We start from the raw sequence: 22,825 nt of genomic DNA on the forward strand, positions 1-22,825 counted from the left end.
ATAAAGGATTTTCTTGCATCCACCTAAGATTCATACAATAAATATTTGGCTGAGGTTATGTTGTTCATATTTTGTACTCTGTTTTGCTTTGGCCTACTCAGACCAAGCCAGCAATCTGTTCTATCTACATGTGCTCAGGTTTTACTCAAAAGACAACAATTCTTTCCAAAACTATCACAGCCAAGCCCTTACTCTCAATGATGTGCACACGGTGTTTATAAGAAGACGTGAATGTGCAAATTTGTTTTAGCCAATCTTGGCATTGCTGTGACCAAAATACCTTACGAGAGCAACTTAGAGGAGGGAAAGTTTATTTGGGGTTCATGGTTTCAGAAGACTCATACCATAGATGGCCAATTCCATTTCTCTGGGCCTACGGTGAGGCAGAACATCATGACCAAAGGGCCCAATAAAGGAAAGTTGATCAGCTCATGGAGGGATCAGAAAGCAGAGATAGGGAAGGGGCTTTGGAGAAGATGAGTCACTCCAGGGCTTTTCCCAGTGACCCACTTTCTCCAGCCACAACCCACCTGCCTACACTTATCACCCAGTAAGTCCATTCAAACTAGGATGGACTGAGTAGGTTACAGCTCTCACAACCCAATCATTTTGTCTCTGAATAGTCTTGCATGAACAAGAGCTTTGGTCCAGATCATAGCAATATTTAACCTAAAAAGACTATCAGTGAAAAGTAGTGATCATTCATAGTTTTTATATTAACTGATTTATGTTCACACAGAGTCAAACAATTTCAAGCTTTAGTGATTTATTTTAAAAAAAAGTGAACAAGGTACAATTTGAATTGTTACTCTGAGAAGTTCCAAGCTTCTTCTTTTATGATTAGTTTGCTGTCAGTAATCCCCACCTCTCTCCACAAGAGCCTTCTATTCCAGGCTGCCTTTAAGATTGCTCACCAATGCTACTGCAGTTCAACTTATTTTCCAGGGACGGTGAATACCTGAACAAAGAGGAAACAATATAAAATTTCAAGAAATGTTGCCAAATTGTCCTGCCAAGAAGTGAAATTGGTGAGAGGATGGGAGTGGAGAGAAATAGAGATTTCAAGTCATAATGATCTCATTCAAAACAGGATCAAGTTAGTTTGACATTTTGAGCTGATTTCTGGAAACTAATAATATTGCTATGAGCTAATCGTACTTCTTTTTCCTGTTGTTATCACAATGCCACTTTTAGATAGAGAGATTTTAACCAGAGGCAGTTTTGCCCTGCAGGGGACACATGGCAATGTCCAGAAGCAATATAGGTCATCGTAACTCGGGGACACTACTAGCCTGTGGTGAACTTAGCCCAGTGACATTGCTAAACATCCCAACAGCCACCATATCTAATGCTTATCAGGCCTTAAATGCCAAAGGCAATGAGAAACCCCAAAATAAACCATCCCCAAACTGTCAGCTATTTAGTCATAGGCCTTAAAGCAAAGCTTCTCACTAAAAGTGCCCTAGGAATATAAATAAGAAAATGGTAAAAAAAAAAAAAAAAATACTCATCCAGGTTACTACTGGTAAGGAAAAATGAAGTTCTGGAATTTAGTTTTCAGAATATATTTTTATTCAATATTTTACCTGTGCTTGTATTCCTTAGCTCCCAACTATCGATATGACAAAAGAAAATTTTTAAATCACTGCAGTCACTATAGATGAGAGATCAGTTGTTGTAATGGTTTTTGGTTTCCTTTGAGTTCACATAACTGCAGAGTTTAGTTTTTTAGTCTTACTCCTGTAATTCATATTCCAGAATCCTCCCCATCACAATTCATATCATCTGTATCAATCACCTAGAATAAATAAGCCCTATTTGGTCAGATGATCTCCACATTCGAAAATTCACTCAATCCCCATTGGGATTGTAAATCACAAAACTCAGGGCTGTGCCCTGTGCCCTTTCTCTATATCCACTGCATTGCTGTTTTGTACTACATTTTTGTTACTTTTATTTGCTCATGGTTTGTTCAAAGAGAGGCACTGCATTTCTAGAACTGACCTTAATGCTTATTAACTTTCAGTTTTTTAAACCAGTTTTTAAATACCTTTTAATTTGCATTGGTTTCTTCACATCTTAATAAAATAGGCAGAGAGGGTATTTCCAGTCTCTAAAAACAGGGATTTGCGCTAACACAAATTTCAAGAGTCAGGCAGAATTTACAGGCTAACTGATCTTTATAAAGTTATTGGGATAAAGGACCTCTCCTGGGAGAGAAGTCCTAGTAAAACACTAGCAATTCAGGGCTTGTCTATCCACAGAGTGGAAAAAATCAACGCCACGTCCATCTCCATTTGCGGCAATCTGACTGATTGAGGATCTCTCTGTAGGTGAACTTTATCAAGTGTGAAAATAATCCTGGGACCATGGGAGACACACCATTAGCAGAGAAAATATATATCATTCCCGCAGCTCAAGGAGATGCAGCCCATTTAAATGAAGATAAAGAGGGCCAAACAAAAGAATTACAATAGAAAATTTGTTGCTGGACTATCAGTGAAGGAGACATAATGCTGCCCTTTATCATTACTTGTCACACTAGTGACAGACCATAAAAATCCTACTGCTCCACAATTCCGCACTCGTCACTTTCTAAGGCAACTTTTGCCTTGGCAGATGCTTGGCATGTTTTAGACATATGATTTATTGCCTCATTTAATCAAGTCTGTGCAGGAAACAATGATCTTTTTTTTTTTTTTGTAAATTACAAATTAGCCACCTTTCACTTATTCTTAGTGACAGAAGTGATCTATGTGTGTGTGTGTGTGTGTGTGTGTGTGTGTGTGTGTGCACGCACGCACGTGTGGACATATATTCTCCAAAGAACACCCTTTATTTATTGCATGGTATGAAATTTAAATAATGACTTCCATTGCTTCTGCCTGCCCAAGAAAGGGAAATTTATGCCATGCTGTAGAATACAAATGCAGTCATCCCCATCCACATTTTCCAATGTTTATTGTCATGGAAATAAAAAAAAAACATCCTGAGCAGATTCCAGTACTAATAAATAGCCTGCTATGAAGGTTATTGGCAATTTAAAGGCCATATTGCTTCCTTTTGCTTCCCATTTTGCACTCTTTTGGTAATTTCTCCTAAATTTGCGAGGGGTGGGGGGGAGCTCTGGCTTGACAGTAAAGTGGGGACTAACCACCAAACAAGGAAGCAAAATTTCCTGGAAATGATATTACCTATTTAAAAATGACTCCTTGGACGTTGATTAAGTTGAAATGAAGTGCATGTCACCTGTGCTAGGTTGTTGTCTTACCTAGGGAGAAAAATCGCTTTCTAGAGTTCAGTAGTAAATAGGCAATTCATTTTGACATAACGAGGAAGAGTAATGTTAACAGCCAGAGGTCACAAAAAGCAGAGATGGAAAAGACCTATTAGATCATTTTCTCTATTCCCTGGAGAAGAGGGCCAAAATTATATTTCACAGTGCTTTGTCCAGTTTAGCTTTCAATTACTCAAGCAAGAGCCTTTTCACTTCAGACATTTTATAGGATCTTTCTCTTTCCCCATGACCCCTTGCTTCCTGGATATACTGGCAAAGTCTGAGCCTTGGTCAGAATTAACCCTACAGGTGAATACAGAAGAACTGTGCTCACAATTCGACCCCTATGCCTTGAAACCCATTTTTTCCTCTTTCGATAAACTTCTGAATTATTTCCTTTGTAACATAACTCCCTTTGTCCTTTCCTACTCTATCTCTGTATTCTGTTTATTAAACCTTAGTACTCTAAGTGGGAGCTATTTCTTGGCAGAAGAATCCCTCTAAAAGAAAATTCATGCCCATCTCCAAAAGTAAAGGGTCAGGCTAGGTAAAGTAATGCTCTTCACCCAGATCCCAAAGAACATCTTGAATGAATGGAAGAAAAAAGTGATAACAGCAATTATCAGTGATGAGTCCTGCTTCCTCACATGTTGAAGTAGCACATTAGAAAAACACACTAAGGCACGCATATAAACCAGGGTTTATTTAAAAGGGGGTAACATAGACATCTCCTGGGAGGCAGAACGGGGAGCCATAGCTGGTATCCTGGTATCCCAAGAAGGGAGGGTGTTCTGCTTCTTTTATATATCCTAGATTTTATTTGTTCTCTTGCTCTTTCCCCCACTTATCTCTCTTCTTCCTGCCTAAGTGACTAGGCCCAGGAGATGCTCCAGTGAAATGGCAAAAAGGTGAGAAGCATATGAGCTAGAGGGGCCAAGGTGGAGTGTTCCAGGCAGGATAGGGGGCCCCCGGGTGTATTAATTACAATTAATTACAATTCCCTTAAGGAGGGCCAATTCCTGGGACAGGTTACCTTAGCAACAGGTTGGAGCAGGGGCAGGTTATCTTGATAAAGCTGGAGGAAGGGCTCTGAAGTCATTAACAATTCAAACTCTCAGGGGTTGTCTCCAACTTCCCAGACCCAAATTGGACTTCAATCTCTAGATCCGACTTGGATCACCTCTCTACCCTGACTGCCTGTCTTTAATTCTGGCTTCAAAGGGATGGGTTCAAGAGAGAGTGGGTGGAGATGAAATGGAGACTGCAGCCTAGATAACTCCTTCCCCAAATCCTGCTGTAAAATAAATTAGGGAAATGGGATACAAATCAGAGGAAGATGTGGATCAAAGAAGGTTTCCTTTAAGGGATGTTGCAACATTTGTGTTTCACAATGGAATGACTTAGTAAAAGACAAAACATGGGGTTCCTATAGGAGCTATCATCATCAGACAGATGATGAAAACGAAGAGGCTGGTTGGTCTCATCTGGGTGCACACACAGTTCATGCATTTTATCAGGAGAAAAGGGAAAGCATATTTTAAAAGGTGCTAATGGTTTGAAAATTTGGTGATGAAACCAGTGGCCTCAGTTCTCTTTCAATAAAGAATAGAATACATTTTATGGCTATTAAAGTCCCCTAGGCCACTCCAAATTCTTTGCCTTCCATAGAAAATGAAGGCAGAGTTTTTAATTTCTTCTAATTCAATAAATCCATTTGGGATTATATGCTACGATGCACTTGTTTCTGCTCTTAGTGTATCTCCCAGGGAAAATTATAAATTCAGGAAAAATCATTCACAAAGTTAATTGTATAGTATTTATCATAGCAATGTTGTAATCACTAACAAACCTAAATCTTCAACAATAAAAAAAAAAGACACACTTAAAATAATACTGATTAAGATGTAATGACATGGAAAATTTCAATGTTAGGTTTAAAACAACAAGTATTTTAAATATAAATGGAGAAAGAAAATATGAACAGTGATTGACTTCTGTTAATAAAACTGATTCTTATCCCTTCTTTCCACTTTTCTATACTTTCCAGGTACTGTATAATGTGTTATTACAATAAGGACCTAATTTCCTGCCTTAAATCTTCTACTTAAAAGATTTGTGGTAGATAAATTTTGGTACCAGTTTGATGGGTGGGTGGTTGTTTGTTTCGTTAACGTTATGTTTACTTTTAGCATAATCATTGGCATTTATGAAATACTTAAAATATTCCAGGCATTATTTTTCTGTATAACATTAGACAAATTCTTGAAATTGCCTGATATTCATTTTCCTTCTTTGTAAATAAGGATGATTTTCCTCATTTGTGAAATGAGTGTTAAGTTAGCTAATACATGAGTACATCTTAGAATAGTGTTTGTCAATTGAAGGTAATTAATATGGATATATATATTGGCATGTTCATATATTATTCTGTCAAATTTAGCTGCTTCTGCTGTTGATTCTCCCCATTCAAGAATCTGAGACACATTTTTGGTCCTCTTAATATTTTCTTTTCTAAATTTTGATCCAAGACAATATCTTGGATGATCCCTTTCCCTTTCATTCCCTAATAGCGTTATCAAGAAACGGAGCTATTCTTTGAGAGGACTTATCTTTAGCAGGTCAATTTTCTTCAACAAGGGCAGACAGCCCATTTCCTGCATGCCTCCTTCTATATTGCACTTCAAGAATATCGTTAAGAACTGAGAGCTTCCGCAGCCTTGAGAACAAGGCCAATTCCCAGATATTTAATTTAGTTCTGGTCTCATCTAAATTGAAATTTTGACATAGCATTTTTTTTTCTCACACAAACTGTTTAGCAGAATTCTCTCCAATTTGTCTTTATTTGTTGTAAAGTCAAACCAAACCCCAGGGGTCTTTATGGCTGTTTTGGCAGTTATTTGGTGGCATTATTCACTCAGTGGCACACATGTTAATTTGAGATTATATAGTCCCTGTAACTCTGTCCAGGGAACATTCCCACCCAGTAATTTAAATAGATTCTTTTTGAGGAAACTGAAGAAAAATAAAACGAGCTTGAGTATGCCTGGTTCATGTATTTTTCAAGTGGAAAGAAATGCAGAATTTAAAGCACTTTAGGACGGGCAGAGATTTTATGGATGCCATTTGACACCTGTGCTGCACTATGGTATTTTAGAGTTTTTGTTTTTGTTTCTGTCTCACCTTCATTTTATGCTTCTTAACTAGCTGAAGATTAATTTCTCTCTTTCTCGACCCTTTTAACTTTGGGGTTTTTTTTTTATCACTTTAAATTTTCTAAAAATAACTCTAAAAGAATTTGCAGATCCCTTGGGTACAGAGGTAGATTCCAGGCAGCTTGCTGCTGTGACACAGGCTGCATTTGCTTTTCCTGCAGGCTGTGACTTCCCCTTATTAATAGCCCCATTGATGTGGTTTGCATTACCTTGTAATTGTTTAGACCCACAGTTATCATTTCTCACCCTGACTTCCTCTTAGGAAAATAAGTAGCAGAAAATCATTCATTATTTTTATGGGAAAAAAATTGTTTCTGGTCTCAATTTTTAGAGATGGTCATTATAGTAAACGAGATCACAAAAGGCTACTTATCCAAGCTATGAAAGTGCGTATGTAGGTACAGATTAACAGTGGCATTAATGTTGTAATATAATACAAATCAGTTTAAAACTGTGTAACTTGGTGTTTGGCAAAATACAATAAGAAAGCATAAAAGAGGGCTGCAGTTGTAGCTCAAAGGTAGAACACTTGCCTAGCATGTATGAGGTACTGGGCTCAATCCTCAGCACAATATTAAAATAAAAGGTATTGTGTCCATCTACAATTTAAACAAAAATAAAAAAGAAATAGAAAGCACTAAAGTTCCTAGAGAATTTTGAAATGTATAACTGGATATTTTTAATCTTTAAGGATATTAGTATACTTATTCTTTTGATGCTTTTTCTTTGTTAAACTTATTTTTTGAAATAATTTCCTCATATCTCAAAACAGTCTTCTAAAATGACATTTAGGACAGACTTGAAGATTAAGGGAACTGCTGAAAGATAAGGAGTGAGTTTTCTTAGAGACATTAGAAGATGCTAAGATGTTTTAAAGATACATTCCTAAATATGGGAGGTTGACCAAGATAATTAGTGCAAAGTGACATTTAACCCCCTGATACAATTGATGGTGGAGAGGGCAGGCTAAAGCAGGACAGGGCCCCAGTAGTCAGAGGCAGACCACTTACCCAAGGTGGGAGGAGATGAAGACAGCAGAGAGGAATTGGCAAAAGGACATGAAAATCAGATCTTGTGACCTCTCTAGTCACAAGGAATATTTAGACTGGACACTAGGATATTTTCAAATATAGTGTTCTTGAAAAATCTATTTTGCAATGGGAGATAAGAATCTCTGGAGGCTTTTCTTGTTAATAATTTTAGTCCTGAAACTTTAGTGTCTAGACTATTTTTCTTATCTTGAGATCTGCAATATTGTATATTAAAAATATTTGTCATTGTCAGTACTCAGACTTTTCTTCTTTTATAGAATAATTGTTATCTAGTGGATGAGGAAGAGTCATTCTTTTGAGGAAGATTTTATAATAAGAAGTTCTAAAAACCTTTGCCAAGCTTTCCTCCACACTCAACTAAAATTTGTTTAGGTTTACATTTGACAAAGTGTCTCGAGGACTTTAAAGCAGAAAGGAGACCCCCGTGCACTACTGGTGGCAATGTACAATAGGGTAATCACTGTGGAAAACAATAGGGTGGTTTCTCAAAACACTCAAAATAGAATTACTCTATGACCCAGCTATTCCACTTCTGTGTTTATATTGAAATGGATTGAATCTCAATATAAATTTCAATAAAAATATTCAGATATTTGTACACCCATGTTCATAGCAGCATTGTTCACAATAGGCAAAAAAATAAAAGCAACCCAAATGCACACCATACTGATGAATGTCTAAACAAATTGTAGTATATAAATACAATGGCATATCATACAGCCTTTAAAAGGAAGGAGGAGCTGGGAGTAAAGCCCAGTGGTTAAATGCTGGCCTAGTATGGGCAGGGTCCTTTATGATGGTACAGTTCCCATTACAGCAAAAACAAATTTATGTATGTGTGTGCATGTGTATATACATGAAAATACATACATATGCATGCACATCTTGTATATACTTGCATACACATGTGTCTATAAAAAAATTTGAACACTTTCTACAACATGGATGAACTCAGTATGGATGAATTTGAGGACATTATACTGAATGAAATAAGCTAGTCAAAAAAAAAAAACAAATACTATGTGATTCTACTTATAATGAGTTCTCCATAGCAGTCAAACACATAGAAACAGAAAGGAGAAGTGTGGTTTTCAGGGGCAATTATTGTTTTAATGGTACACAGTTTCAATTTTGCAAGAAGAAGTAGTTCTAGGATTGTTCGCACAATCGCGTGACTGTATACATAACACTGCTGAATTACACACTTAAAATTATTATGGTGGTACATTTTATGATATGTGTATTTGACAATTTTAAAAAATAGAATAGTTGACCTACATCAACTTACAGATTTGTTCTCTTACATCGAAATTGATGAATCAAATGTTAAATGATTGCTTATATTTAAAAGATATATCAGATATGGGGCTGGGGTTGTGGCTCAGTGGTAGAGCACTCACCTTACACATCTGAGGCCCTGAACGCCACAAACAAGTAAATAAATAAGTAAATAAATTTTAAAAAGATATATTATATATATATATATATATCTTCTTAGAGTTAAACAGCTCTCTAATATTTACAAAGTGAGGCTTAATAGCATTTTTGGAAAAATTCTTAAATATTATTTAGGTCAAATAGCATAACAATAAACCAATGACTTTCTCAAATGCTGATGTTAAGATATTTATATTTGGGCATTTGAACTAGATTATCCTGTCTGAACACAAATGACATTTGTAAGCTATTGGTCTATTCTTTTGTATTATCCAGAATGTTTACAATCTAATAAAAAGGCTGGATTATTCAAAAGAAGAGGTTTTTCCTTTGTATAAAATGTATTAATCCTGTGAAATTATAATACTTAATAACAACATTTCTTTGAAAAGACCTATGCATTTTAGTCATTTCCTATTTACATTATTTTTCTTCTTTGAAACAAAGTTACAGCATCAGAAGAAATGATGTAAACAAAATAATTTTGAATTGCATTTAATTTTCTGTTCCCCGACTCGAAGAAAATACAAAGTTCTTCTAGGTTCATGTAAACAGAACAATTAGAAACTATAAATCACACTCAGATTACTTCAGTTTTGTTCATTCTCAGAATACCTTTAATTACAGCTACTATTGAAACATACAAAAATGCTTAGAAAAAGATCATATAATTTAAATATGAATTATAGGAGAATCATTTGAAACATCAGACAAAACCACTTTTAAAACATTCTTAAGAAAATTCTGTGAAAAATACAAAAAAGCACTTAAATGTTCCCATTATAAAAGAGTATACATGACCTTCTCAAAAGTCAAAATAAGTAATGAATTTGCAAATAAAATGTGTAAAAATTGAACTGAAATAAAGCTGCATCACAGACACACTACATTTTTATATAGTCAGTTTTTAGGCTATCATCAAAATGCCAAAATATTTTGTGTAAAGTAATGATCTATTACTTGCCCTCTTGTGAAATCTACTTTAAGATTATATATTCTATAAATATAAAAAAGATAATAAATATTGCAACTAAAGGTCTCTGTTCTTCTCTCTTTTTACCTCTTGCATATTTTTTTGAAAAAGTTCTTAATTTTTTTTATGTATCTTGGAACCTATATTTTTTCACTTTTGGGGCCTCTATTTATAAAGTATTATACAAATAATCTTTGACATATGAGTATTTTCAAAGAATGAAGACTTTGCACCCAGGTACTATCTTAGACATGAAAAAGAACTTCCATGAGTTATGCAGACACCAGATCTATGGCTCTCAGGTACTCCACAAGGGCCCATGCCCTGGGTGGATGAAAATACATGATTCAGTGGTTCTTTAGGCAAACGGTGAGAGACAGAAAGAGAATAAGAGAGAATGGAAGAGATGAAAGGGGAGAATGAGAGAGAGAAGACCCAAGGACCCTGCCTAGTGTCCAAGATGGCTCACATGCCAGGAAAAGACCACATCCTGAAATATATCCCCTCCTATTTTCTATATGAAAATATAGGGTACCAGGACCTAATGATCATAGAAAACTGTCAGAACTCTTCAGGAAAACAGCTCAATATTCATCGCTATTAACTTCTTCACATGATGACAGAGATATTTTGAGATACTAAAAGGATTTAATTGGAGAAGAAAATAAGAAGAAAGAAGTGAAGCTCAATTAATTCGAAGCTAGGCTGTGCCCCCGGCCAAGAATTGACTAGTCTGGCATGTGGAATCACATATTGGCTTGCCCTAGATCTCTCTGTGAACTAGTCAGGAGACCTCCACAACTATCATGGAGTGTCAAGGATTCCTTCATTAGTAGCCTTCACAATTCTATGTTAAAAAAAAAAAAAAACTGTGAAGAACCTGAGATTTTACTCTATTTGCAAATTAACACATTAACTTTCTGTTGTTCCATTAATACAGGCAGAGGATAGGAGTGCCAGGGGTTGAAACAATGGATTTTATTACTCAAAGTGAGCAATGGGAGGAATAAAATGTTTTTGTCTCCATGTCATATGGATTCTTCCACAATCAATGATTGTTTTCTTGTTTGTTTTATATAGAAGGTATATTGAGCTTAAGGAACTCAAATTGTTTTCTAATGGGCAGCAAGCGTGCCTGCCATTTGCTCAAGTGGAAGACATCATCTCTAACTTCCAAGGCTATTAACAACCTGCCCTTTTTTTGTGAAGGATATCCAATCTCTGTCCTCATATCTGTTAGCAATATAAATTTCCTTGAAAAGACAGTTTGAAAAAAAAAAAAGGATGGTCATTGTTTCATTCACAAGACAGACAGAAACACAAAATTCCTATGGAAAAAAAAGTATCCAATCCTCTCCTAAGATTGCTTAGTCTCTGGGTTAAGGGAGTGGGAGGAATGTCTCAAATTCCATCCACAACTAAATAGAGAATTAATAGGTAAAAAGTAAAAGGTACTTTTTTCACAGGAATCCTGCTTTCTTCATGGTTTCAGCAGATCTTTGACTAATGTTCATATTCTCTGAGATTTTTACATACAATCTTGGTCCAGCTCTGAGCATCCAACCAACAGCACTTTTCTTTCCCAACTGTTTGTTTGAACTGGGGTCATTTATCCTGAGGAATTTCCCATGGTTTGGAATTTGCTGATTGTTTCCCTGATTATCATTTAACATATTCCTCAATCACTTTATGTTCCTATAAATAGGCATTTAGAGGTGGGCATGGTGGCACATGCCTATAATCCCAGCGGCTTGGGAGGTTGAGACAGGAGAATCAAGAGTTCAAAGCCAACCTCAGAAAAGGGCAAAGTGCTAAGCAACTCAGTGAGATCCCATCTCTAAATAAAATACAAAATAGGGCTGGGGATGTGGGTCAGTAGTCGAATACCTCTGAGTTCAATCCCCAGTGCAAAAAAAAAAAAAAAAAAAGAAAAGTAGGCAGTTAAATCTGTAGGCATGATCAAATTCATATTCAATGCTTTAGACAAAAACACTTCATAGGCAATGATGTGTTCTCCCATCAGGAGACACCTAATAGGAGATTATTGCTCTTTTTATGATGTTAGCCACCTGTGGTAGCTAGATCCATAATTCATTAGGGGTTGTAAAAGGGTGGCATTCTATTTCTATCTTCCCTTCTTTTTATATTATCCCAAATATATTTTGTCTATTTACTTAAGTCTGGTGTTAGCCACTCTTTCCCAAATGACTTAAGATGCTTTGATATTAAAAGAATAGAAAATAGGACATTCAGAGATAGAACCCAGCTCAAGTCATAACAGAAGCAATTGAATATGTTTTCATCAATTCTATTACTTTCTTGGTTGGATTTTTTGTGCTGCAGAGATAAATGTGAAATGTCTGTTCGAATGCTATCAACAGAGAGATTTAGTATGGTCATATGGGATAAAAAGAGACTGACAATTTTGTGGAAGTCAACTAGATACCTAAAAGCTGTATATTTCTTCTAGGTCAAAAATGTAGAAAGAGTCTCTGCAGGCCCTGCTAAAGTAGGCAGTTATCCTTAATATTTTCACTATGGGTCCAAATATGCATGATATACACCAAGTAGATTAGGAAATGGAAGAGTCTCTTTTATCCTCTAATTGTAAAGTACTTCTTTGCAAACTGTGATAAAACCTCAGATTACCCAGAATACTTAGAGTTGCACTTCAGATTACCCAGAATACTTAGAGTTACAATTCGCAGCATCTGTGTGAGGATTAACCAGAAAAGTTAAGATACATGTTTCCACGTGTTTATAATCCATTACATTTCAAAACTCGGTAACAAGGCATCACCTGTAATACCTAATACATATTCTACATGATCTTAAGGTGATATTCCACCTCAGTCTACCAATGCCAAAGGATAAACATCAAAAGAATTTCATCTCCATAGGTGTGCACTTAAATATATAAATCCATTACCTCTAGATCAGGTGTCTCCTGGCCCCTCCTTCCCTTTGAGATATAAATTAGATAATTCAAAGGAGATGGAAAGAAGCAGGCAGTAAGTTGCTGAACCTGGTCATCAACCTGGAGCTACCAACTGGCCAGCCTCTGGGGTGGGGTGTCCCCCACCTGGTTATGCTCTGCAATACTGAGGGTCACTAGCTTGTTCATACCCTTGGGAACAATTCCTCAAAGGCGGACCAGAGAGCTTTGTGCACTCCATTACTGTATTTTTTCTGACATAATACACATAACTTATTAAGCAGAATTAAATCTTTGATGAGTTCACAGTGCTTCAAAGTCATTATTTTGACATCAGTGACAATCTTAGACAGCAAACTGTAGGAGATTAGAAAGATTGACCAAAGGAAAGATCCTGGAGTTGGCTTTTTGACTAAGACTCTGGTAAGTGTTAGCTTTATTTTAACTCCTACTTTCAAAAATGAGACACAGTCAACAACACCATAATGTCTAACATTAGGATGCATTTAGGAAAAAAACGGTATTTGATAGGACTCGATCCAGGTAGTAAGTAAATCTTCACAAGGGAAAATCATGAAATCATAAAACTAGAAGGAATAGTTAAGATCTACCAGCCACATTCCCTTTTCTTCTTATATCTAAGGAAAATGAGAGCAAACTATATAAAGCTATTTACCCAAAGCCATCTGGCCAGTCATCAGAAGGACCAGATCCCTTGTCTTTGACTCTCCTGGCTATGCAGATCACTGAAGATGAATGTGTTAGTGTTTACTTGGTTCTCTAGACACTAAATTCACTGATGAATGATATATTCGCTATATAAATCGATGAAGTATAAGTTAAACTTCTGAAAAGAGGGAAATACATTTCAGAAAGCTGCTAAATTTACTACTCACAGCAGCGTGACAACAGAATTTCACTTCACTACAGCTTGTTGTTTCATTATTGCTTCACAGGGATACAATAAATCCTGGAAAACTATGTTTTTGAAGTTGTGTTCACTCTCCTGGATCATTAGGATATTACTCTGCAGATTTCAACAATGATGTATCAACTTTTAGTCTAGGACCACAAACCAAAAACAAAAAATAAATTAATGGTTTTACAAATGTCTCACAGTCACTAGAAAAATCTCCTACTTTACAGAAATACTTGAAATTATTTAAAGTTAAATAATTCTCTCGGAGTATTTAAAGTTTAATTATTTAAAGATGAAAAGCAATCTTCAAAGATGTGCTTGAATTAAAAATAATATGGAGCCATATTTTATAGCATGATAACAATGTTTTAGAAACAAATCTAAACTTGTTCATACTAAAGAAAGGAACAATGTTTTTTAATTTAAAGCCATCTCTACTATCTCCAGTAACTCCCTTGTAGGAGAGTTTAATTTGCTAATTAGACTGATGGTACCTGCCTTCATTGTGACTTATGGGTAATTAGATGTTACAACTGAACTACTAAGAGAGAATGGACCCCAAAGGGCAGTCAACCAGATCATTATCTGAGGAAAGCAAGCTAATTATCACTGTAAAGTTCAAACTAAAGGAACTCATCTAAATATCTAGTGGACTCTCTGGGGTCAAATCCTTATGTTTAGTGAATTCACACCATACAATCTTTTTATTACATTAAAAAATGGACTTTGATATAAGAAAAATTTACAGAATCAGAAAATGTGTACAGAGGGAAAGAAAACTTACAGAGCTAGACCCACTGAGTTCCAGAGAATTTCTTATAAACCACGGAATATGGAAGTCTGCATCTGAAGTTAGGACAAGCGCACCCAGGTGACTGACAACCTTTTAATTCCCTCTTTGGAATATCCAGGAAGTGAGAATATTCTGCAGTGACTTCCTCTTATGTGGCTATAGTAAATACTCCACGCCTCCAACAAACAAGACCCCATGATCCCTGGAAATCAGGGGGAGAGACCTAAATGCACCTTGGAGCACTGAGCTGCTACTCAGCATTGTATAATTGATAAAAGAACAATGAGGATTAAAGAAAAGGGGAAAGAACACTATTTGTGGCTTAACAGACATGATCTATTTTTTTTTTTTAGTTCCCAGTGACTATCTAGACAATATTCTATGAGATAAGCATTTTGCAGTCCAAACAACCAACTTACAAATAAATTGGCATAACGCTTCTTGTTTGTTAATTGGTAATTCAGAAATGTTTCAACGCCTAAGTAAATTACAGTCATGAGATTATGAAGTTTTCTTAAATGTTTATTGCTGTAGAAATCCTGACAGAACATGGCCTTTCAGGACTCTGGCACATACAGCATCTTCATATTGTTCAAGTGTGTTGCTTTGGCTTTAGTTCCCTGACGAGGTAGTAAAGCTCCAGGCTTATTTGCAGTTGAGGCTGTATTGTAGAGTTCTTTGAAATTTTCTTTGCAGTTTCCACACGGGGTAGCCAGAGAGTCTGTGGTGGGGAAGAGTGAGCAAAGGGGGATGTGCAGGAAGTGGGTCCTCTGAACAGCAGGATGTTCCAGAGCAAAGAGGGACAGGATGGAACAAGCCTCTGCAATACTGCTTATACACCCATGTGTTACTTTATTACTTACCAGAACTTCCTTCCTTACATTTGCAATAGATATAAGAGAATGAATTATCAGTATCTCACCATGTAATAGAACTTTCATATGTTTTGTACTTTGGGCTCAGCATTCAAAAGCTTTCTTCAAATGGAAATGCTGTTCCTCTTCATCAGTACAAGGGCTTACTCAATGCTCCAGTTACTGCCTTGGTAAATGTTTGTTGAATGAATAAATGTTGCTAGGTCTCTAACCAAAGCCTAACTCAAAGCTTGACTGTCTGCCACATTCTAAAAGTAAAAAAAAAATAAAAATAAAATAAAAAACAAAGTCCCAAAACCCTTACTCATTCATGTCACTTTAATCCATGTCACTTTATAGACCTCCCTCCCAGGACTATTCTGATTCCAAATGCTGGAATCTAGCTTGCCATAGTCTCATCTCCATATCTCTGTTAGGGACAGAAAGAACAATAGAGAAGGGGACATATTTTGAGCTAAATCATTTCTGATTCTTTCATAGTGAAAATTAGGAAGCCACATACCCCTTTAATTGATCCACTTGTGAAACAGTTATAAACAGTCCCCCCCAAAAAAAATTAAGGGTTTTTTTAATACTACACTAATAACGATAAGAAATAAGAATAAAATTTTATATTCAGAGAAATGTCAATATAGAATAATTCTGATATCTGTTAAATTGGAAGCAGAAAGGGATTATGGATCTTACATGAACACCTATTGCAATGGATATGGAAGAGACTTAATATTATTGCCTTTGATTACAGACCTGCAAAGAAGGTTTGAAAAGTTAAAAAAAAAAAAAAAAACAGAGAGCACACTGCCTACTGAGATTCCATTTCAATAGATATTGGACTATACTTGTCAGAGATTCCAATAAAGCTCTCATAATGTCTTAGATATGGCAGAGTAAGAGCAGTGGATATAAAATATATAAGAACATATCCCACAGAAAGCCACCAAATGCACTTATTTCCCATAAAAGAGAACAAAAAATTGATGCATTTTATCACAGACAGTAGGAAATGTTTTATTCTGTAAGTTATTTGATTTGATTTTGTTCCTGCTGTTTGTTTTTAATTAGAGCATGAAGCATTTCCAAATTTAAAAAGCTAAAGAACATCTCCAGGTCTTAAATAGCTAAGTTCAAAATGACTGTATAGTATTTCTTCAGCTTTCCCTTTCCATACCTATTTCTGCGCACATCAGTCACCTTGCCACTTTGAATCACAAGCCCAAGTTGGACTTGCTCACGAGTTTGCTATTACTCTGTATGGATAGAAATCTGTTTGGTTCTATGGACTTGACAAATATTTTTCTTTCTCATTTTACATGCATTATTTTCAGCCTATTTTGCCTAGAATCCTAGGCAAAGCCTTGCTATAAAAATCCCCCTTGTTGAGAAGAGCCCATATGCCAGGATGTTCGTCTGACTTCACACAACAGGAACCAGAGGGCAATGCCCACCTTGGCAAGTGCTGGCCAGGATTAACATGATGGCCACCTGCCAACAGTAACTGCATGGCAGAGCTCTGGTGTGTCACTGCATTCAAACAAAGGCAGTATTTGCAGATTATGAAACATTTGGAGAAATAAGCATAAAACCTCTAAGCACAAAATCTTATAAGTATCTCTGCTCTAGATGAGGAGAGGAGAAGCATCTATCTTAAGTCTTTGAAGATTTTATCCTAGGATTCATCATTCGAATCCTCTCTACGCCCACCATCCATGACTGATTGTACTATGACTAATGTATCATTCTTCCTATGCATTCTCTATTTCTTTCCTAGAACACTTGAAGGATAAGTTAGAGGAATACATGGCTCGGTTTTCCAAAGTGAGAATTGTTCGTACCAAGAAAAGAGAAGGACTCATCCGGACCAGACTCCTGGGCGCATCTATGGCCAGAGGAGAGGTGCTGACCTTCCTTGACTCCCACTGCGAGGTCAACGTGAACTGGCTGCCCCCACTCCTTAGTGAGTATAATTGTCACGGAGGCACTCTGGGAACTTTGGGGGCCACAAGAACTACAGCCCTGAAGAGTGAGAGCAAGGTGCTGCAACAAAAGCTAGAGACCCTTCTGTAATTTTAGCAGAGGGGTCCTTGAATTACTTCTGAACTGCTGTTGAGGATAAACAGACAACTAGAAAACCACATTGACACTGATATTTTAGGGCTGGGAGTACAGCTTAGGGATAGAATGTTGCCTAGCATGCACAGGTCCCTGGGTTCAATTCACAGTATTGCAGGAAAGAAAAAAAAGGTAAATAGTATTTTAATAATTTAGATAATATCAACTGTAATCTAATCTAAGATTTTTTTAAAAAATTTTCATTTATCTTAGACATTCTCCTTTATAGTAGTTTTATTGTAGTTACATTCATTGGGTAAATACTAAAAATGAACTTTTTTTACAGTCATCTCTTAACTACAATAAGACTCAAATGCACATATTATACTTTAACCATTATTACAGGATTCTTAAAGAAAAGAGGAAGTAAAATTATTACAACCCAGTATAGAGTTAAAGTTAAAAGCACTTTGCCATTTTCTAGGATTTATGGTGACATTTTTGTTGTTCCTTCCACTCTTGGCACCAGCCTATAACCCTAAATATAGAGATGTGCTTAGTATGATAGATCTTAAGTGTGCTTGCTGTGGCTAAGAGTGGGGGGAAGAAGGGAGACTGTCACATGGCACATGGACTGTTAGAAACATGAATGAACAGAAACTAATTCAAGTGAGAAATGTTAAGTGTGGCTCAGTTCAAGCTCCAATATTTTTATTTTATTTTACACTGAAGTCAGCTATAAGTTGTAGCTAAGAAATAAATTGTATGCCCGAAAAAAAAAAAAAGATCTTCTAAAAAAATTTGGGGTGCACATCATTGTACTTCTTCCTGTTCTTCCAGGTTTTGCCCAATCTTCTTTTATTGTAGATAAATCCCTGACCTCAGCACTAGAGCCACTAACAACTGCCTATATGATAGCTGTCTCAGGAAGAATGATTTGCCGTTGAATACTGTGTAGGATTTCAACTAGAACGAGCCAAGCTCCATTAGTAAAAAGATGGGTGAGGAAGGGGGGAGGATATTGACCGAAACTGTATAGGATTTAAAACAGAGAGCAACCAGCAACACCCCCACCACATTGCCCATCCACACACCCCTGTACAGATGACTGCCAGCCATCCTAATCAACAGGAATGTTTCAGTCTCCTACAGTCAGAGACTCCTCTGAGCTTTTAATTAAAAGTACCTTGTTCAAGGACATAGCAATTTAAAGCTTCATCAGCAACAGTGAGATCCCCTCAAAACTGAATTTGACCTATATGGTGTTGAATACTCAAGGAAGTCAGCAAAAGGCCTACCTTATTTATGAACCAAAGCAATCCCTAAATGCCAATTATGGAGTCTCTGATTGTTCGCTAGGAATCTAACAGAAAGAAAAAAATGAAGAAAGAGGAAAAAAAAAAAAAAGAAAAGAAGAGAAACCCACAACCCACTTTTTCTCATTAAAGCATTTCATTTCCTGTAGGCCTGATGGATAAGAAACGATTCAAGCTCAGGATCGCTATCTTTTTTTATTTTCCTCTATCAGTGTCTTGACACATCATCCAAAATGAAAGAACAGGCGGAGCCACACAGTTTTGTGGTTCATTTTTCACCTTGGGATTATACCTGAATTTCAATTTCCTATTAAGAGTCTGTTTGTTTGATCCCTGGAAATTGAAATGTAGGCACAAGCCTTGGATGAAAAATTAGTCATGCAGCCTTCACCCTAAGCTAGTACAGCTGGAGGAGAACTGAAAGGAAATTTGAACGGAAAGTTGACAGTTAATTTAACAGACTCATTCTCTTCGGGTCACCTTGGGACTCCTTGTTGGTCAAGGAACTTGTAAATCAACCTGATTCTGAGTTTGATTGAAGAAAGTCAGTGAAACCTTAATACTAAAATACCTGCAGAGGTGATAGAGGAAATATATCGGACGCAGCACTGACGGTCTCCTCTGTCAAAGACATCTCTGGGGAAACACCATTTATATAAAGATTAAAAACCATTAGAAGGCTTGCCCAGGTGAAAATGGATGCTTAGAGAGCCCTTGGCGGAGGTGAACAGGAAATAGTGCTGGGAATCTCTCCATCTACTAATTAGCAGACGGGAGCCATACTATCTAAAATTGCAACCCTTTCCACATCCCAGCATTCCATATTCCCCTAACCCTCTTTTGTTTTCTTTCCATCTCATTTATCACCTTTTAAAACACTAGTGAATTTAGTGATTTTTTTAATGTTTCTTAATTGTTTTTTCTCCATTCCTGAAGACAGTGATTTTTGCGGTGGTGTTCACTGCTGTAGCCCCTACGATAGTGACTGGCACATAATTTTACCTCGATAAATAATTATTGAAACACAAATGAATGAAATGCCTGTAGCCCAGAAGCCAAGATCTTCTACAGAATTTTGTGGTTTCTACACCTTGTTTTATCAGCATCATCAAAACAAGGCCACTTGTTATTACACCCAATAAAACCTTTTGCTTCCTGCCCTATGCTTAGGAGAACCTTGTGAAGCAAATGGATGTCCTCCGTACTATAAGAACTTCTCCCTGACATGGATTACATTGACTTCTGGATCTCTGTGAAAAAAAATATATAATATGGAAATAAGCAGATCCCAGAATACTTAGAAATGATACCCTTTGTTTAATGTCACATGCCACATCCAAAGGCCTTCCAAATAACAAGAGAGCAGATGTTCCCACTTAAACATTCTGTGTGTCAGACGGTATTGGTTTGTTATAATAAATATTGATTAAATGCACATTCTTGGGAAGGTGCTTCACACACAGCTTTTCTATGTGAACCCGAGTATGTTAATGCCAGTTCCCTGTGCTGACTGACAGTGTCACCACAATGACAATATCTACATGGGAAATGAGAGGGGGAAAATCATCTCTGCTACAATGAGAAACACCCTGGCAACCTGGAAAGATGGGTTTTGAACCTGGACAGTTAAAAAGAGGTTCACTTTTTGTGGCCCTCAAAAACTGAGTGACCCTCTTGACAAGTTACTTAATTTTTCTGAGCTCAGTTTCCTCGTGCATAGATTTGGAGTGACAATAATTGCCACCTCACATGGTGTATAGGAGTATGAGAAATATCATGAGTATGATTCACTTAGTAATTGCTCAAAAATTTTATAGTAGCAGTACTATTAAATTTAGTAGGACAGTACAGTACTATCGTAGATAGTACTTATTGGATATGACCTGAGAACATAAAGTGACTTTGATATACAGAGTATGTCTCAAAAACAGTGAAAAAATAGGACTGGACAAAAATCACTGGTCAGTTGAGAACAAAGAGTTTTATGTATGATCTGTCAGCATTTAGGGGGAAACAGCCATCGTGTCTTATACGATGAGATGCTACAAAACTCATAAAGTTAAATATTTACATTTTGGAACCTCTAGAAAAGCAGGCCAATATTTTCTCAGCAGGCTCCAGCTGTATGCTTGAGGGAACACAAGTACTGTTTATACTCTGTGCATGTTGGATGCATGATAAAATGACAGATTGGGGACAGGTCAGAGCAAAAATGTGACAGAGGTAGAGCTAAATGGACCTCTGCGAGTCTCTCTGGGACATAACTTTCTTAAGGAAAATACAACAACTCTAATTGTACCTAATCACTGTCCCATCACGTTATGTCCAACATTCAGAGATTCCTGCAAAGTGCTCTGGCCACGACAGGAAGCCAAAGCCGCGAGCATTCTGCATTAGTAGGGATGTGTAAAGCTTCTCTTTGCTGCAGAATGATAGATGACCTAGGCAGGCATGTCATTTCCTATTTTGTGCTTTCATTTTTCAGACCAAATTGCACTCAACCACAAAACCATCGTGTGTCCCATGATCGATGTCATTGACCACAATCACTTTGGGTATGAGGCACAAGCTGGGGATGCCATGCGCGGAGCCTTCGACTGGGAAATGTACTACAAAAGAATTCCCATCCCTCCAGAGCTCCAGAGGGCAGATCCCAGCGACCCTTTTGAGTGAGTAGCAGCTGAGGGAGGGGACGAGGGAGAAAGGGCAGGTAATGCATTCCACCTGAGTCAAACCTGGGACCCATGAGGACAATTATCTCTGATAAAATGGAACAAAACAGGTGGTAACAATATGCAAAACACCAAGGAAAGGTCAGATGTACAAGCTGTAGAAAAATCACAAGCTGTGCTGGATACATGGATCACTTCTTCTCAAACTTTTGCTAAGCATAAAAGGAGTGTGCAGGGATAAAAAGAATCAGGAAAATGTGCAATTATCAGAAAATACATGGAAGAGAACTCAATGTTCTCCTTTGAAACATCCTCTTATTTACAGCTCTCTGGGAGTTTTTGTCTGTTTTGTTTTGTTCTGTTTTTTCCAAAAGGAGTATTGAAATTAACTGTTTTAGTTTTCTTTTACTGGGAATTGATATAAAATGTGAACCAAAACTTAAGCCTACATTCTCTAGCCTACTGGAAATTGTCAATTTATTATGAAAGGTACTACTCCTGAGTAGGCAATTCTACAAGTTAAATTTGGAGAATTCGATCTAACTGACCCACCTAAAGTAAATATTCTTTCATAACTCTGCCTCTAGTATAACTATTACTTAAGAGTAAAACTTACAACAATAATCTAGCAATTTCTACAAAACTAAATCCTTTTTTTTCCCCATTGTGCACACAAGATTGCATATTTCAAGAAAAAGAAAAAAAAAGACATAATGCTTACTTTGACAACTCTCAGGACCAACTATTCATGGTGAAAGATAAAATGTTATCAACAATTAGCCAGAGATTGCCTAAGGTATAGCATAGCTATTCTACATACTGCACCCTTGATCTCATTAAGTCTATATCATTCTATTATACATTTTTATTAGTACAAGAAAATTGTCTATGATCGAGGATTTGCACATTCTGTAAGAGCCCATTTTAAATGTATTCAAATCAATATTGTATTTTTATCAATAACATGAGCTGTCAATGTTGGGAATGGAGAAGATACTGATTACAAAATCCACTTCTATGATACTAACTCTAAATTCCAATAAACCGTTAATAATTACCAGAAAAATGTTTCCTCCAGTGCTAGTCTCTAGAAAGATGGACTCCTGGGGAAGCAGAGGAAATTTCAGAAGTTATTTGCCAGATACAATGGAACAAAGTGAGTTCTTTTGTGAAATGAAGCACCCTCATTAAATATCCAGAGCTTCTAGACTTAGTGATTTGAGATCTTCAGATCTCAAATGACTGGAAAGTTTTTGAAAAAAAATAATGAAGAGCCTTTATTACTCCCTCATATGCACTGGCCAAATTTCATGCA

General features: G+C 36.6%; 1 protein-coding gene across 1 annotated transcript in view; it reads left to right on the forward strand.

Annotated features, from left to right (window-relative positions):
- Window positions 1-22,825, forward strand: part of Galntl6 (polypeptide N-acetylgalactosaminyltransferase like 6) — a 1,056,167-nt gene that overhangs the window by 840,301 nt on the left and 193,041 nt on the right. Inside the window, exons 6-7 of the mRNA XM_005325506.3 lie at window positions 17,242-17,427; window positions 21,324-21,507. Coding sequence (XP_005325563.1) covers window positions 17,242-17,427; window positions 21,324-21,507 — 370 coding nt within the window. The remainder of the gene's footprint in view (window positions 1-17,241; window positions 17,428-21,323; window positions 21,508-22,825) is intronic.

The sequence above is a fragment of the Ictidomys tridecemlineatus genome, chromosome 14, assembly GCF_052094955.1.
Source record: "Ictidomys tridecemlineatus isolate mIctTri1 chromosome 14, mIctTri1.hap1, whole genome shotgun sequence".
In the NCBI taxonomy this organism is placed as follows: domain Eukaryota; kingdom Metazoa; phylum Chordata; class Mammalia; order Rodentia; family Sciuridae; genus Ictidomys; species Ictidomys tridecemlineatus.